This window comes from Erpetoichthys calabaricus, chromosome 1, assembly GCF_900747795.2.
Source record: "Erpetoichthys calabaricus chromosome 1, fErpCal1.3, whole genome shotgun sequence".
Classification (NCBI taxonomy): domain Eukaryota; kingdom Metazoa; phylum Chordata; class Cladistia; order Polypteriformes; family Polypteridae; genus Erpetoichthys; species Erpetoichthys calabaricus.
The window spans coordinates 50,190,790-50,208,280 of NC_041394.2; the positions used below are offsets into that span (position 1 = coordinate 50,190,790).

General features: G+C 39.4%; 1 protein-coding gene across 1 annotated transcript; it reads left to right on the plus strand.

Moving 5' to 3' along the window:
* Positions 1-5,399: 5,399 nt before the first annotated feature.
* On the plus strand, positions 5,400-15,740 carry brf2 (BRF2 RNA polymerase III transcription initiation factor subunit). Its single transcript, XM_028799175.2, has 6 exons — positions 5,400-5,487; positions 5,604-5,675; positions 11,705-11,879; positions 12,103-12,159; positions 12,456-12,777; positions 13,963-15,740. Exons 3-6 carry the CDS (start codon positions 11,726-11,728, stop codon positions 14,756-14,758), a joined length of 1,329 nt encoding a protein of 442 aa, XP_028655008.1. The 5' UTR covers positions 5,400-5,487; positions 5,604-5,675; positions 11,705-11,725; the 3' UTR covers positions 14,759-15,740.
* Positions 15,741-17,491: the final 1,751 nt, after the last annotated feature.

Below are 17,491 nucleotides of genomic sequence, written 5' to 3' on the forward strand. Positions count from 1 at the left end.
GGTGGGTTGGCACCCTGCCCAGGATTGGTTCCCTGCCTTGTGCCCTGTGTTGGCTGGGATTGGCTCCAGCAGACCCCCGTGACCCTGTGTTCAGATTCAGCGGGTTGGAAAATGGATGGATGGATGGATATACACAAATACCCGCGCTTCGCAGCGGCGAAGTCCTGCTTTGAAATTTTTATTAAGAAGAAAAGTAAACCTTTTTAAACCAAGGGAAAATGTATCAATAATTATTTGTTAAGGATCTCTTTGTATAGCACGTTGTCAGTTCGCCCCTCTGCTTGTAATATGACCAAGCTGTGTGGTAGCTTACTGTTGAGCACGCAACGTACAGTTGGCCATGTGAAAAGCAGTCCTGCCTCAAATCAATGCCAACCTTTTGTAGGGTCTGTCCCTGAGACTTATTAATTGTCATTGCGAAGCAGAGCCTTAGTGGAAATTGGAGGCATTTGAATTGAAATGGGAGATCAGAGGGTATAACGGGGATGCGAGGAATAAAAACTCTCTCCCCTGAGCCACCGCCAGTAAAAATAGTTGCCTCAATGAGGTTGTTTTGCAGACACGTGACCTGAAGTCTCGTGCCGTCACAAAGTTTCAGTGGCTGTACGCAAATCCACAATCGGTTTCATATTCTGTTCGTACCTTATCAATTGTGTTATTTGTTTTTTGAACAGGTTTGATTCATCGAAGTGATCACTCCTGCTGCGTTCAGTCACTTCACGTGATCCGCTCTCTTGTGTGATGTTGCGATGTCCACGGGTTTATTTAATGTTAGCTAAGACCCAGCAGTTAAAAGTGTCTTCTCATTAAACTTGTATCTCGCGAATATGGCATTGCAAACGGCAGCAAGTCAGTTCACATGCTTACGTGGGAGGCGAGATGACGCGATATATTTTGATATATATCAAAATACCCGCGCTTCGCAGCGGCGAAGTACTGCTTTAAAATTTTTATTAAGAAGAAAAGTAAACCTTTTTAAACTGAGGGAAAATGAATCAATAATTATTTGTTAAGGATCTCTTTGTATATCACGTTGTCAGGTCGCCCCTCTGGTTGTAATATGACCAAGCTGTGTGCTGAGCTTACTCTTGAGCATGCAACATACAGTTTGCTATGTGAAAATCAGTCTTGCCTCAAATCAATGCCAACCTTTTGTAGGGTCTGTCCCTGAGACTTATTAATTGTCATTGCGAAGCAGAGCCTTAGTGGAAATTGGAGGCGTTTGAATTGAAATGGGAGATCAGAGGGTATAACGGGGATGCGAGGAATAAAAACTCTCTCCCCTGAGCCACCGCCAGTAAAAATAGTTGCCTCAATGACGTTCTTTTGCAGACACGTGACCTGAAGTCTCGTGCCGTCACAAAGTTTCAGTGGCTGTACGCAAATCCACAATCGGTTTCATATTGTTTTCGTACCTTATCAATTGTGTAATGTGTTTTTTGAACAGGTTTGATTCATCGAAGTGATCACTCCTGCTGTGTTCAGTCACTTCACGTGAGCCGCTGTCTTGTGTGATGTTGCGATGTCCATACCTCGTGTCTTCTCATTAAACTTGTATCTCGCGAATATGGCATTGCAAATGGCAGCGGGTCAGTTCACATGCTTACGTGGGAGGCATGATGACGCGATATATTTTGATATATATCAAAATACCCGTGCTTCGCAGCGGTGAAGTACTGCTTTAAAAATTTTATTAAGAAGAAAAGTAAACCTTTTTAAACTGAGGAAAATGAACCGGTTGTAATATGACCAAGCTGTGTGCTGAGTTTACTCTTGAGCATGAAATCTAACGTGGTTTGTGCCCTTCAGAATGAAAACAGTTTGCATTTACCTCTTTAATAAAAGGCGAGCTTTTAAGCCTGAGAAATCACCCCGTAAATGCACACGTTTAATTGCACATGTGTTAATATGTATACTTACACAGTATTAAAAGACACTCAACAATTAACGTTATTTACCTTTGTTCCCGCGTTTGATAAAAGGCGAGCTTTTAAGCCTGAGAAATCATCCCGTAAATGCACACGTTTAATTGCACGTGTTAATATGTATGCTTACACAGTATTAAAAGACACTCAAAAATTAACGTCATTTACCTTCGTTCCCGCGTTTGACTCGTGCTGTAAATCTCTTCCTTGTTTTTAGTTCACGTGATTATGTAGGAGGCGTGATGACGCGATACGTGACTCCGCCTCCTCCATTACAGTATATGGACAAAAAACAGGTTCCAGTTATGACCATTACGCGTAGAATTTCGAAATGAAACCTACCTAATTTTTGTAAGTAAGCTGTAAGGAATGAGCCTGCCAAATTTCAGCCTTCTACCTACACGGGAAGTTGGAGAATTAGTGATGAGTGAGTGAGTGAGTGAGTGAGTCAGTCAGTCAGTGAGGGCTTTGCCTTTTATTAGTATAGATATAATTATACATGTGTGTTGTAAAAGCAGTGTCACATGGGGTTCAAAGAAATAATTCCAATAAAAAATGGGGGAAAACTATAAAAAAAAATCCTTTTTGTCCTTCCTCATTTCGGTCTCTTGTCCTCATCAGGACAACGGGAGATGTTAAAGTCACATCCTCAGATCAGAACGGTACCATCCATGGGCTCCTCCGTTTCCAGGGCGCCATGCCCATCTGCAGATGCCGCTGCATTCACGTTCCACCCCAGTGGCTCTGGACTTCAAGGGCGAACGGCTTCCTCACAGCTCCCATTGATACCAGCTAACGATGCAGCGGCGCTTTTAGCCTCCTTCCTCCGTCCAACTCCTGGCTCTCTACCCCTCTCTCCATCCCACTGCTCGGAACATTCACAGTACTTGGTCCGCTGGACTGGCGCTGCCCTTTTCTGCTTCCCATTACCTCTCCCGCCAGAGATTGCACGCTCTTTGTGTCATTCTATCAAACAATGCCCCCTTCTCCCCACAGTGCTAACCCGCTACTTTTTTATTCTGCAGCCAGTGCCCGCTGATCAGCTCACTGCGGTGCGATCAGCTGATAACGCTGGCACCCGGCAAAAGTCAAAAATGACCTGCGCTAAAATCACTAAATGAGTGAAACAAGTAACAACTCCTGCCTCCACTTCCTTACCACAACACATCAGAGGTTTCTTTATTTATTGGACACAACATGTACAAGACCTGCCCCAGGTACTGGATACTATGTTATGAAATTTGAGATGTATTCCGTTTTAGGGTTACTGTCCAAAATGAACAAACATTAATACATAATAAAGTAGTGCAGTTCAGCATAAAGTTCACATAGCAGAATTGTGATGGGAGTTTCCACTAAGGCATAACAGATTAGGTTTGATTAGACAAAATGTATTAGTCCGAAAGGGAAATTCAAATGCATACAGCAGCAGAAACATAAAAACAATGACAAATAATAGCCAATCAACCAACCAACCAACCAATATGTAAAAAAAAAAAAAAATGTGTATTGTTCAGATGTGTCAAAATGGTATTTCAAAATAAACTCAATGAATGCCCTGGGAGGAAGTTTTGAAATACCTGCTATCAATGAGCAGAAAAGACCCCCAATAGGTGCTTCTAACCACACTGTGGCAGAATGGGACTGTAACTAAATGTGCTCCAAGACAGCACCTCCAGGAGAAGATGGAGGGGATTTTTCAGGATGGCATCCAATTTTGCCACCATCCTGTTTTGACACCTGCTTTCCTAATATGTTTGTTCAGGTGTTGTGCTTTTTTGAGCTCAAGTTGCTTCCCCAGGGCACCACAGCGTAGAACACCACACTGGTCACTATGGACTGATAGAACATTTCCAGCAGCCTCCTACACACATCAAAAGACCAGAGTCTCCTTAGAAAGTACAGTCTGCTCTGACCCTTCTAATACATAGGCAAGTCCTCCGAAATTCAGCCAAGAAGAAGGCCAGGATCTTCACTGGTCTGCACAGCAGCTCACTTATTCCTGCCAGACCCCAAATACTATATGTCAGCTTCAGCTGGAGCAGGCCTGAAAAAGGGAAGCTGGCAAAACAACAGTAAAAAAATCACAAAAATGAAGCAAACGCCCGCAAGGAGGAGGGTCACCATAAACTACCAGCATGACCATAAAAAGGGCAACAAAGAATCTTTATTTTTGTAATAAATCTTTTATTTATAAAGTACAAAAGATCACACAAAGCAAACAAGGCACAAAGGAGTTGCCTAAAAAGGCAATTCACAGTAACCAACTCTCAAAGCATTAAACAGAAATCTAAATACTTAAGCAAAAAATGCCAGTTGGACAGAAAATCTGAAGAACTTGATAATCATGAAAAGGAGACGTCATTCAGTGGAGTATGAGAGACTGCATTTCCCATAAGCCTTTATAGGACTGGGAGCAGTGCCTCAATGGTGATTGACAGGTGGCCCCGCCTCTTGGGGAGCACACCACAAAGCACAAAGGATATGGCAGAACATACTGTCAAACGCAGAAATGAAATAATAATCAGAACTGACAAAAAATACATAATTATAGAATTAATAAATGTAAACAACACAGTAAATATAAATAATGATATTTAATGGATAAAAAATTAACAAAAAGGACTAAAAAAAAGGAATTTAAACACAAGCCAAACACAAATAACTTCAAGTATCAGGCAAACTTCAAAGAATAAAACAATGAAAACAATAATAAACAAACCTATCTGTAGGTCACAGAACGAATACATATTCATACATACAGATTGACAAACTTCTGTCTCCAAGGGGCATTTTTCAGAAGCTCTTATATATCATACACACACAGGTGTGGGCAAAAGTGGGTTTAAAGTTGTGAGTATATGAAAGTTTATTCTTACATTATTGTTTATTATTGTATTTATTTGTATTATTTGTCTTATTATTAAAGTGTGCTTGAGTGCAGCAGTCATGACCTGCATGTCTTTTCCGTATGAACAACTATAAACCTACTTTTGCCCACACCTGTATAAACACACACACACCAGAATAACTAAAATGACTTGGCAGTAAATGAACTTCTGACAATCATAATATTAAGGAAAACAATGTTTATTATGTTTTTATTTTGTGACCGGATGCTTGTTTTGTACAATAAATAATGTGTGTACGGTATATTAGATCTCTCTGTTCAGTATGCTGAAGAGATGTCATACTATTACCGGCTTGTTTCTTTGGAGAGAATTGAACATATTAGATATTTATTGTGGCTCATAACGTTACTGATGCCTGTAGCTATTCATGCGAACTTTTTTTTATATATAAATAATAAAGTCACAACATTTGTTAACATAGCAACCCCGCCCATCTCCAAGCACGCCGAGTTTGCAAGTGGATCTTGACCTCTCTAATATGACGGGCACACAGACGGATCGCCTGCGGTGAATGCGGCATTTCTGTGTGTTTATCTAATGCTTCCTACCTCTTTGACATTACCTTGTCGTACTTAATGATAGGAACTATAGAGTCGCTGCTCTGGTTTCCACACGGACTGCTTCACCCAACTCGAGTTTGGTAAACGTCGGTATGTCGTCTTCATGAATGTTAAACTGGCTGCGTATGGAGGCTGAATGATGATTGCACACCGTTAGAAGAGTATAAAATAATTGTAATGCAATTTTTGTCCTTTTCCTCCAATAGTGCGTTTAAAACCAACATCGGCAGCTCCCTCTTGGGTGTTACTCCCGTTTCCATTGCAAGTCGAGACTGTAGGTAAGTCCATGTTTTAAAATATGAATTATGTTTCTTATTGACGACAAACTAAAAAGAGAACAAGAATTTTTTATAACAGACCGCACAACTAGTAGAGCACATTTTGCAGTGATCAAGCGGATTTTACATGCTATTGTATATTACCAAGATATCTTAACTTGCATTGGAGACATAATTTCCAAACGAAATAGGTTAAGGAATTGTAAAAAAACAAACAAAAACCCAAGGCTCCACACTTCCCGTTGTTTTGTGTTGCTTGGTTCGCGTTCCTCCGCCTTCCCGAGTTTTTACTCGTATTTCCAAAATAGGGTCAACATATTTCAGTTACAAAGAGCGCTTTTGGTCTAACTCACGGGTGTCGAACTCCAGTCTTGGAGGGCTACAGTGGCTGCAGGTTTTTATTCTTAACATCTTCTTAATTAGGGACCAGTTTTGGCTGCTAATTAACTTCTCTTGCCTTTGTTTTAATTAACTTGACTCCGGCCTCTTAGTTGTTTCTTTTTCTTTAAGTAGCAGCCAAACAATAATGAGACACAAAAGAAGCTGCCACCTGTCCAGCTCACCTGTGCCCATCACACAATATCTGAAAATAAAGAAAGGTGAAGGTCACCAAAATATCTTGATGGTGTTCTTAGAAAAACAGAAAATCAACAGTTCTGGAAATGTCTGCTGTGGCAGAATAAGTGCAGAAACAAGCCACTGAATTAAATAAGGGGTTTAATTAACAGCATGAATTGGCTTCTCATTAAGAAACTGGTTGGAGTGTGACGTTCCAGTTTAGTTGGTAATCTGTTGGCTCGTTGCACATCTCATTTCTGTTTGGCTGTCATTTAATGAAGAAAAGAATCAATTCAGAGGACTGAATCGTTGAAAACGGGGCTATTAAAATGAAGGGAAAAAAAGTTAATTAGCAGTGAAAACTGGTCACTGATTAGGAAAAGGGTTAGAATGAAAACCTGCAGCCACTGCGGCCCTTCAGGACCGGAGTTTGACACCCCTGGTCTAGCTGGATGTAACCGATACATGCACCGGAAATAGCGGTGCTTTACTAAATTCGTAGTTATATTAAACTTTAACACAATTGCGAAGTGTTAGTTGTCTTCCATAATTGGGGGAAAAAACTGTTTTTACATTCATTTTCCTTTCAACACCACGACTGAAATGCCAAATCCCCTTAAAGACAGTTACAGCATCCTCTCGTTGCCCTGATCTCTCATATTAGTCTTGTCACTTTTGCCGAAGATCTTTCATGGTCTCTCGTTTTGTAGCATGAGCTACTTAGTCGCTATAGTGTCTTTACTCGTATTGTCGGTCGTTGCGTTCAGGTGTTTATTTTTAATTTGTCTGTAAAATTTCGTTTTCTGTTGACCGTTCACTTGCATTTTTTATTCAAGTCGTAGCCGCTGTATTACCCTGTGCACCGCGTATGCTAGCAATGTATGCAACACAAAGTAGGAATTGGCGTCACCTGTAGGTTCAAAACATCTGCCGTTAGTGGATGGAGCGAACAGAAATACGAAGATCTTTTTGTTTAAAAAGCAAAGCAAAATTACAGTTTTAATTAATTTTTATAAAATCCTTATTGTCCAATATTTTAGGCATCAAAAAGTGGATTTCTGGTCACTCCACTACAGGAGTGCTTTTAAGTTAATTAGCAACATTAAGTTGGCCCTGTGATGGAGTGGCGTCCAGTCCAGGCATGGTTCCTACCTAGCTCCTTCTGATGCTGGTGGGGTAAGCTCATACATACCAGGGCCCTGAATTGAGCAAAATGATTAGAGCAGGGTTTATTAATCGGTGCGTCCACCCATGTTTGCTACTGTTGGGTTGCGAGTTACTATTGTGTTTAATGGCAAAGGGTCGCGGTTGTTAGCCGCAGGTTAGTTAAGCAATTGACATTGCACCAATGATCATCCTAAATATCCCCCAGATGTGTGATGATTGTCCACAATTCACCAAGGGGTACCCCCCAACAAACACAGATGATCATCCAGGCATTCAACTTTTGGGTCTCGAAGGAACTAAAGAGGGTAAGTTTGTGATGCCTCAAAAATAAGTTTTAAGAAACCCTGAATTAGAGAATGAAGGGGTGGTGCAGTGGTAGTAGTCGATCTGGCGGGCAGGATGCACTCTGTGTGAGCTTTGCATTTTTCTTCCATGTCCATGTAGGTTTCTGCTGGGTGCTCTGGTTTTCTCCCACAATCCAAGGACATGCAGGTTTGGTGGATTAGTGATGCTGAATTTGCCCCTGCTGTGTGGATATATGTATGATTGTATTTTCAATCTGCAAAGTAATGACACCCTGTCCAGGGGGTTGTTCTTGCCTTGCACTGATGCTTTTTTGGATAGGCTCCAGTTTCCCCATGACCCTGCCCTGGATAAGCTGGTCTTGAAAATGGATGGATTGAATTAGAGAATGGTATGACATCTTACACATTGTTTGTTTGAGTAAATTTCTCACCCCTCCATCCATTATATGAATACACTTTTTCTGTTGCAGAAGTGGCATACTACTGGAGACAAAATAATTATAAGTCAATTAAAAATTAAGTGATGCTAACACTATACACACAGAAGGTTTTGGAGGCAGCAAAACAGGTTATTTTACTTTGGATCTAAAAATGGGAATCTTCAATTAATTAAACTTGATTTGTTTTCTGTGTCCACTTAATTGAATGAAAGGTTGTAAGGAATCTGCTTATGTACTGACAGAATTATTTATGACTTGTTAGAATATTAGAAACACTTGTTTAGAACAAGTGTATCAGTATCTGATGACTGTGCCGCCTACTTCAGTGGAGGCAGAGTGTTCTTTCTTAGCAGCTGGCATACTCTGCATGAAGGTGCGCTCTTGCCTGGACGACCGCACGCTTGACATGTTGTGCTTTCTTTGCTCTTATTACTGCAACTAACTAGATACATGTACTTATATGACAGCATGAACTGCTTGTAGTTAAGGTTACTCTTTTATTTGTGTCAACATATTGCAGTAGTTTTATTAAAAATAAGTGTTGCTCGTTCTAAAACCATTCACATGTGAGATGCCCATGCACGGTGTCATTCCCGGGATTCCCGAATTCCCGGGAATGGATAAACCCGACCGGGAATGGATTCCCTAGTCCTCACCCCTCTGCTCTTTTCTATCTATATGCTTCCCATTGGCCATATCATTCATAGCTAGACTGGGTTATCATTTTTATGCAGATGATACTCAACTCTATTTTAATAATGTTAAAAGTGAAACTTCATAAGGGCTTTCTCAGCTCAGGTTGGAGCAGAACTGTTTAAAATTAAATTGCAACAAAAGCACAACTTAAGAAAATGAGCTCCTTTTCATTTACACTTGAAGGTGATCTCATCAGACATTCTTCTAATGCAAAGAATTTTGGTGTCATTTTTGATTCATCCCTTTATTACTCCACCCACATAAGCCAGTGCCACATTAAGAAACTTTCTTACTTCCACCTCCGTAACGTATCCTGTGTTCGCTCATTTCTCTACTTTTCTAATGCTGAGATCAACAGATCATTGAGAGAAGGGGCGAGAGGTAGGACTTTGAGATGTTTTGTCACCAGTGACAAACAGCACAGCCACAACTGCTGTCAACCTACGTTTCAGTCTTATAAACAGCCCAATGGCCATATAAAGATTTTTTTATAACTAGTCAGAAATAGCAACCTGATCAAGCTCATTCTTTAGGGAGAAAGAGCAACCACCTGGGAACACAGGGTCAGAGAATGTTGAAGTCAACTCTGACATCATTGGTTGCAAGACAGGCACTAACCCAGGGTTGAGCGTCAGTCCATTACCAGTCACTAGCGGTCTGGGGAACACTGTTGATCATTCCACCATGCCACCTTACCACGTGTATTTGGGGTCTTCAGTGCTGAAATAAATACTTAGATAAAGGGTCAACCCATGTACTGTATAAATCATTACATGATTTGGGGCCAAAGACTCTGTGACTGTGGTATGTAAATCTAGTTTTTAGCTAGAAAAAGAAGTTTGAGGAATTGAGAAAATCCCTTCATAACTTTATGCTTTACAACACATAGTTTGAAGTAGTAGTACTACACCAGAGTTGTGGGTAAGACAATACTAAGTAAAGCATTAAAGTGATCTAATTGAACTTTCCAGTAACAGAGTAGTATAAACATGTTAAAGTTTAAATTCTTGCAATCACTTTACAGTTATGGCTCAACTAGAATTTAATTACTAGCATTACACATGTTTCTAAGCAAATAATGTATCAATGTTTGTTTTTAAAAAATCTGGAAGGGCTGGCATTCCATCTCACATTACATTTGAGGTGAGTGTAGCTTACCCGATCAATGTCTATGTGCTAATTTAGGTTAGGAAGACTTTATTATCCCAGAGGGAAATTTGTTTGCAGCAGGAAAGTACAAAAAACGAAGATATTGTTAGAGAGATCTGATAGATAAACCAAGGCACAACATTTGATAACCAATGTTATTACATAAACATGCACTCAATATCACTACAAAGAAGCATAATTGCTTTCAATAGTACATAAAATAAAAATGCAGAATTTAACATTTAGCAACATCCCTACAAGTAACAGAATTTAAAATGCTTATGGCTCTACAAATTAATCTTAAACCTGTTGTTCTTTACCTTTGGAAACCTAAATCTGCAGCCTGATGGCAACAGCAGAAATTTAGTGAAATTTGCCCCGCACTTGCAGGCCATTTCCACACTGGTGTAGAGCACATTGAATTTTACGATGCTGCCCAATCTGTACCAGAGATGTGTGGTGTTTTACGTGACAGTCCATTTTTTTTAAAGTTTCTATTGCAGTCGCCCTTGTCTTTATGAAGAAATACAGATTTAATGTTGTACTTTATATCACAACTTGTCAGTTTTACAGTGCATTGAAACAGTATGCATTTAATTGTAGTTTAAGGAACTTGAATTACTGTGTTTATTCTGGAGCCTTTATTAATTTTTTGTCACTTGTGAAGTATAGCCTCTTGGTCAAAGAGCTCATAAAGAATTAGATTTAATGAGGCAAAAAAGTCTTCAAATGTCCAATCAAATGAAAACGCTGTAAGCATCATATGTTGTTACATGTAGTGTCCTTTCCCAACACATTTCTCTTTTATTGCCCTATCTTTTTAATGTTCCTGTGAAAATGGAGAAGTTTATGTAAAAGTAAACTAATTAAATCTTTAATGAATCTAAGACAGTTAATTGCCAACTGTAAATGCTTTCTTTCTGATTGCTGCGTGCCTTTTTTAAAAGTGTAAAAAGCCCAGAGGTGGGAGAGACCCGGGCGTATTTGTGTTACATAATGACCACTGCAGGTTGCTGGCTGCTCCTCCTGATCACTAAGTGATCTCATCTCGTGGCTGCTACACTAGCAATTTTAGCAATCCCTGTCCCCATGTATGCAAGTGTTTGAATATTTACATCAGTTTTATTTTTAATAACTAGATTTGTTTTTTAAATTTGAATGTTTTTGTGCACTAAAGACCTGTACTGGCCGGTTCACAAAACCCATCTCTCATTCTCATGTACCATGCATTGCAGACTGGCAGCATGCTGTGTACACTTCTCACTGGGAATAGCAGTGATAGGAGACATTATTTAACTACTCTGTCTTACTGTTTATTTTGAGATAAATGCACTGTGATATACAGTATCTCTTACTAACAATAACAGTAGAAACATACTATTTACAGTGCTTATATCTTTTTTTTATATACTTTTGTTAATGTCTGAGAAGAAATTGTTTTTTCACATGAATTTTCTTCTGTTGTTAAGTTTACGGACGTTACAATGTCGAATTATCCTGAGACCCCTTACTTCTCTTGTACATTTACTATAAATCAGCATTTCCATGGTAGAAGACAGAATTGTCTGCCATTGTAGATGAGTCTTTCCTAGAGCTGTGAAGTTATTTTTTTTTATATCTTGTGGATGTGTCTATGTATGTACTGTATGTATTTTCTAGATAGATTTTCTCCTCATCGTTGTTGAACACTGACACTTTTATGTTTCTCTTGCAGCCATCAAAGGAAGCTAACATAATGCAGCCCTCTGGGCCTTGTCCAGAGTGTGGTTCTTCACAGATTGTGGAAGACTCTCTGTACTCACAGACTCAGTTTGTGTGTGAAGACTGTGGGGCAGTGGTCAGTGAAGGACTACTGACCACAACATTGTCTGAAGAGAAGCATCTCAATGGTTGGTAGATCATCAGAATGTGCTCTTGAAGGCATTGAATAATAATGTGTTACCTACCCAGACTTAAGAATTGTGTTTAATGGTTTTCATGATCATGAACATCTTAACAGTGTTTACAACACTTCAGTTTAATTATTTGTGTTTGCTTTTGAGCGTTTGCGTTGGAATGTCCTTTGTCAAGAGTAAAAATAATATATATTTTTTTTCTCTTCACCCTTCACAGAAGTGAAATTTTCTCGTCTCCCAACAGAAAAGCAGCCCGGTCGAGGTCATATACAAGGTAACTTATCAGGGTGTCATAATGGCATAGTGGTCTCCTGGATCCAGTGTCCTCAGTTTGCATCCCTTGCATGTTCTCCTCAGCATACTCTAAAATAACAAGTTTGAAAGTGAGGGTGTGTGCATGAGTAAATCCTGTTTTTTTTCCTGCTTTCATAGTCCCCCACCAATCCCAAGCCCCCTCCAAAGATGCAATTAATTACAGTAGTGTGTCTGAGAATGTTTTATTAAGTTTATCATACCTGTTGTTTTATGCTATCTTCCTCAAAATATTTAGCTTTTTCCTTGTTTTGACAGGTCTTCAGCGAATTCGCAGTCTTTGCCGCATCCTTCGTTTTTCTTCTAACATAGAAGAATCTTCTGAGGTTCTCTTCAAAAAAGCCTATTATCATCCAGCATTTCTGAGTACTCATGCGGAGAAAAAGGAGGCTTTGGCAGGCTGTTGTGTGTTAGTTGCCTGTCGCCAGAATGACTGGCCCATTACGATGGGAACAATAAGCTATCTTTTACAAGCAAATGGTGAGGTGATGCACAAAGTTTACACAGAGCTGGTACAGAAGCTTCACTTGGAAACTCCACCTACTGATTTGACTCAGTTGATTGAGAGCCACTGCAACAGGTATCGGGCTCATGAACAAGTCTTAGTAATCCAAACTGTCACTTTGTGATGTGATAAAGTGAAGTTTTGAAGCATATTGTTAGACAACTACCATATATACTCGCGGATAAGTCGGGACTTGATTTTACAGTATAATTTCTAGTATTTTATAATATCGGTCATATAAGTCAAATGTGGAAAACTCACGCTATTGATCCAAGAGATTATGATATGCTAACACCCACCTGAGAAAGTAACCACGGAGCACACTGGCTTTTTTTTCTATGTGTGTCTGGCAATGCGCTGTATCAGTACGTGCTGCTAACCCCTTTCTCTCTCTATTGTGCCTACATGACCACCGGTAATACCCAAACTATTCCGAAGCAATGTTTTTACTGATTTGTGTTTTTGTATCTCACACCCTGATACACCTTTATCGTAAGAGCATCCCTTATCTATGATGGAGCGTTCGATCAGAAGAATTTATGAAGCTGGTTTTAAATTAAATGTCGTTGAAGTATCGAAAAAAAATTGGTAACTGCGCTGCTGCAACAAAATTAGATGCGTCTGAGAAACTGGTGTGAGATTGGGGGAAGCAAGAAGATTTTATATTATATATATATTCATTGTGATATGAATCACAATCTGATTGTATGGGTGGTTACCTACTAGGTAACGTTTGTGGTTGGTCAGCAAGTCGGCTAACATCCGCCACGATGCCCTCAGTTGTGAGAAGCAGATCATAGAATGGTTGAAATAGTTTACTGTCAAATAATGCAAAGAGTACGCGACACGTGTTTCACCCTAATTCTGGGCTCATCAGGCGTACACACTCTACTGCACTCCCTCTCGGGAATCGAACCTCGGACGTCAGTGCTAGAGGCGAAGCCCCTAACGTTGCGCCACGGCGTGTGGTTCACAATTAGATTGTATGGGTGGTTAGTGCAGTAGAGTGTGTACGCCTGATGAGCCCAGAACACGTGTTGCGTACTCTTTGCATTATTTGACAGTAAACTATTTCAACCATATATAATATAAAAAATTAAGTGTTGCATTTTTGAACGGGCGTATAAGTCGGGGTCTGATTTTATGATCAATTTTTCGGGTTTCAAGACCCGACTTTTACGTGAGTATATACGGTAGATACATTTGTAGATGCAATTTCAGAGGATACTTGATACTAATTGTTTTCTCCTATGCCTGTAGCTTCAAGCTTTCACCAAGCTCCTGTCCAGATCTTTTCAGTGAATGCACTACACGACTTGCTAAGCGGGCTTCAGAGCTGTTGGAACTAGCAGATGAAACTTGGTTGGTTACAGGACGTCAGCCGGTGCCCATTCTCACAGCAGTCACCTACATGTCCTGGTTGTCTCTCCGTCCCATTGCTTCTCGTCTTAACATCTCCCTCATCAACTTTTGCAAAATAGCTAAAGTACCTGTTCCAGCACCTGCTTCAAAACGGCTGATAGAACTTCAGGATGTTCTTTGTAAGCTGGGTCAAGGGTTACCATGGCTTCGAGGAGTGAAACTTGACCGGAAGTCTGTGGCCAAGTATACTGAGGACATTCTCAAACATCGTGGAATACTGCTGCGGCAAGCAATGAGGAAGTATGAGGAAGAATGGGAGAATGAGCAGAAGTGTTCCTCAGTATTATTGTCTGACAGTGAAGAAGACAGCCAAGGCCCACCCTTGAAAAAGACTAAATTAGACGAGCCTTCAGAGAGAGCAGCCAGTGGAGATCAAGTCTCATCAAACACTTCTGGACACAAAGGAAAGGAAGTGGGCTTAAATTCAGAAAAGGAAAAAAGTCAGTGCCCCTCCTTGTTTCTGCCTCCTTGTTTACAAAATCCTCACCCCAGAAGAGAAAGGGAAGTAGTGGCAGAGTTGGATGTATTTGGGGATGAGGAAATTTTGGACAGTGAAATTGACATGTACATCCGCACACCAGAGGAAGTTCAGGCTTTGTGTCGGGCTCAAGCAAAGCTTATGAAGTCTAGCTAATACCATCCATTCATTGCATTCGCGAGGAGCTTGTATGATTGGAGGGGGCGTTAAGTTGTTGAGCATGTAGAATTTGTTTTTTTTTTTTTTTATTTTACTGTTTTCAAATTTATATAAAATGTTTTAGTTAAATTTTAAGAACAGTGTTTGAACATCAGTTTTTGTTAAAGGTGAAGATAATGGGAGTCATTTAGTTTTTGTGCTACCCCCAGTTTATATGTCTGCATAAATTTATTTTAATCCTCTGTCATGTTTTTATTTTTTCCTCTTACATATGTCCATAATGAGCTTGAATGCTGTCTGTAGTTTTTGTGTGCATATCAAAACCACAAATGAACCAAATGAAGGAAACTGTGTTGATATCGGGGGAGAATGGGTTATTGTCATTCAGCTGACATTAAATTTGCACTGGACATAGGACTTTTTAATATAGTTTATTTGTATTTTGTACAAACCAGCTAACAAAATAAATCTTCTGTGTAAGGCACTTTTGCAATATGGGCAACTAAAACAAATATAAAAACAAAAACAAATCACTCGCCCTGATACATTACTATACATATTTGGCTGCATTAAATAGATACACATTTTGGCTTTATAATCCCATTTGTTCTGAACAACACCGCTACTGTAAGTTGTGCAGAATTGCATAATTGAGAGGCAGGTTTCTTTTCTGATAGTTCAGAACATCAGGTATGTGGCTTTTCTCAGAACTATGTAAGAGTCTTAATATTAGACAATAACACATCAGTAAGTGCCGAGTCTTGACTCACTGTGCTGTCCGGCTTTACTGCGGCTGCTAGGTACACACCATGTGTTTGGATTTCAATTATCACAGCTACACATCTCCAATAAAAATGATTATTCTGACAAGGGATACTCGAGCACAAGAAAGGGCAAGCATTAGCGATTAAAATCATCTCATTTCCTGTTAACCGTAGTCCGTCAGCTGATGATGATGATGATTCCATTGAAGTTGTACATCTTTTTTTTTTTTAAACGTACACACACAGTTGGAAAAGGCACTTTTTATATAGCTTTTAGCTTTCTTAAAAAATAAATAAATGAAATGCCTGTTACGAAGATAACCCAACGTTTGTCTTTCCTGTATTTGATTACTGTAAATCTTACACATTCAACATAAAAATATATTGTACATGGTTTACCAATGGAACAATTAGGCTTAAGAGTTGTATTAGTAAAAATGAAAAGAGTCGTTGAGCTTACTTGGTTTAAAGTGAATCCGTTAATCAGTATGCATGAAGGTAGTGTGAACCGATCATGGCTGGAAACTAGAAAGGGGAAATTCCAGCCCGTTCACTTATGCAGCATGTGACCCTGAGAAAATCACTTCCTAAGGTTTATAAACTGATACAAATAATGACATTGGAAATAAAATTGCAATGATGTTTGAGATAAAGACAGATTCATAAAATGATTTAAATTGCATTTAACAGGCTGACGCCTATAGCAGGACAGTTAGTGTTGCATGGTTCATGTTACATTTGTATACAACAGTGTGGCCTTTTAAAAAATAAAATATTAACTTTATAGAATGTTTGACATGAGAGTATCCCAGTGAAGGTACATTACACAGCAAAACATATGAAATTGTGTACATGTAGCTCAGAGATGCTGGCTAGTCATGCCTGGAATGGATCTTTTTGGGTACAGGATGGTCCCCATGAGTCCAAAGGTTGACATGGATGCTGATTCACTATTCCTGCTTTGACTTCTTGTATAAAGTTTTATCAAAGTGCATTAACGTATTCTGTGTAAATATTACAGCTTCAAAGTTGTAAATGTAAATCATAACGGTTTTGCTTTTCCTTGGTTCTCTTCATAAGTACTTATGTTGTGTCAAACAGCTGATAAACAATTGGAGTTACCAGGTAAGTACATTGAGTATTGTCTATTAACAAGTTTTCATTTGAAGTTTGTCCATGAGAGGCAAGTATTCCAATCACTTTAGTGTAACTAAGTGGAGACTGCCTATCATTCAGGTTTTTGCGATTGGATGTTGAAAATTAACAGAAGATTATACAACAACTTGTACTTAGAGACCAAGATGTTTGCTTGTAAGCCATACGGCTGCTGGTTTTCATCTCCACTACTGACCCTGAGTAAGTCGTTATACCTGCCAGTGCTCCTAATATGGAGACAACTGTAAAATGCACTTATTTGTAAGGCCCTTATTAGGGATGATGGCTAGTAGGTGTGTGTGTAAAGTACAGAATTACCTTTTGTATGAATAGATGCAGTCCGTAATAGTCTGAGGTACAGTGAGAATTTTAACATAAATAGTTCTGTTTTTCTAATGTATTATTGCACATGAGGGGCAGACAGAAAGGGTTCAGCTGTTTCTAGCAGTGCCTCAGGATTGACGTGAGTTTGGTTTAGTTTTGAGAGATAATGCGGTTTCTCTGTGGATGGTGATTGGTTAAAGGAATATGACAAATCAGGTGGGTGTTATGCTTTGTTTGGAATTTCTAAAGTTTCTGATCTTGATCTCATTTTGTTGTCTGACCCTTCTCTTTGGATGTGCAGCACATTGTATTGCTTTACTTTGATGTTTTAATGGGATTGCTGCACACTGGTTTGTAACACACATTGTGGTAGTGTTCTACAACACAACATATACAGAATTAGAATGGCAGGCCTCTCAGCATGTGCGTGCATCACTGTAAATTTTAGTGACATGGACTAGCAATGTGCAATTGCAGTCATAACAGT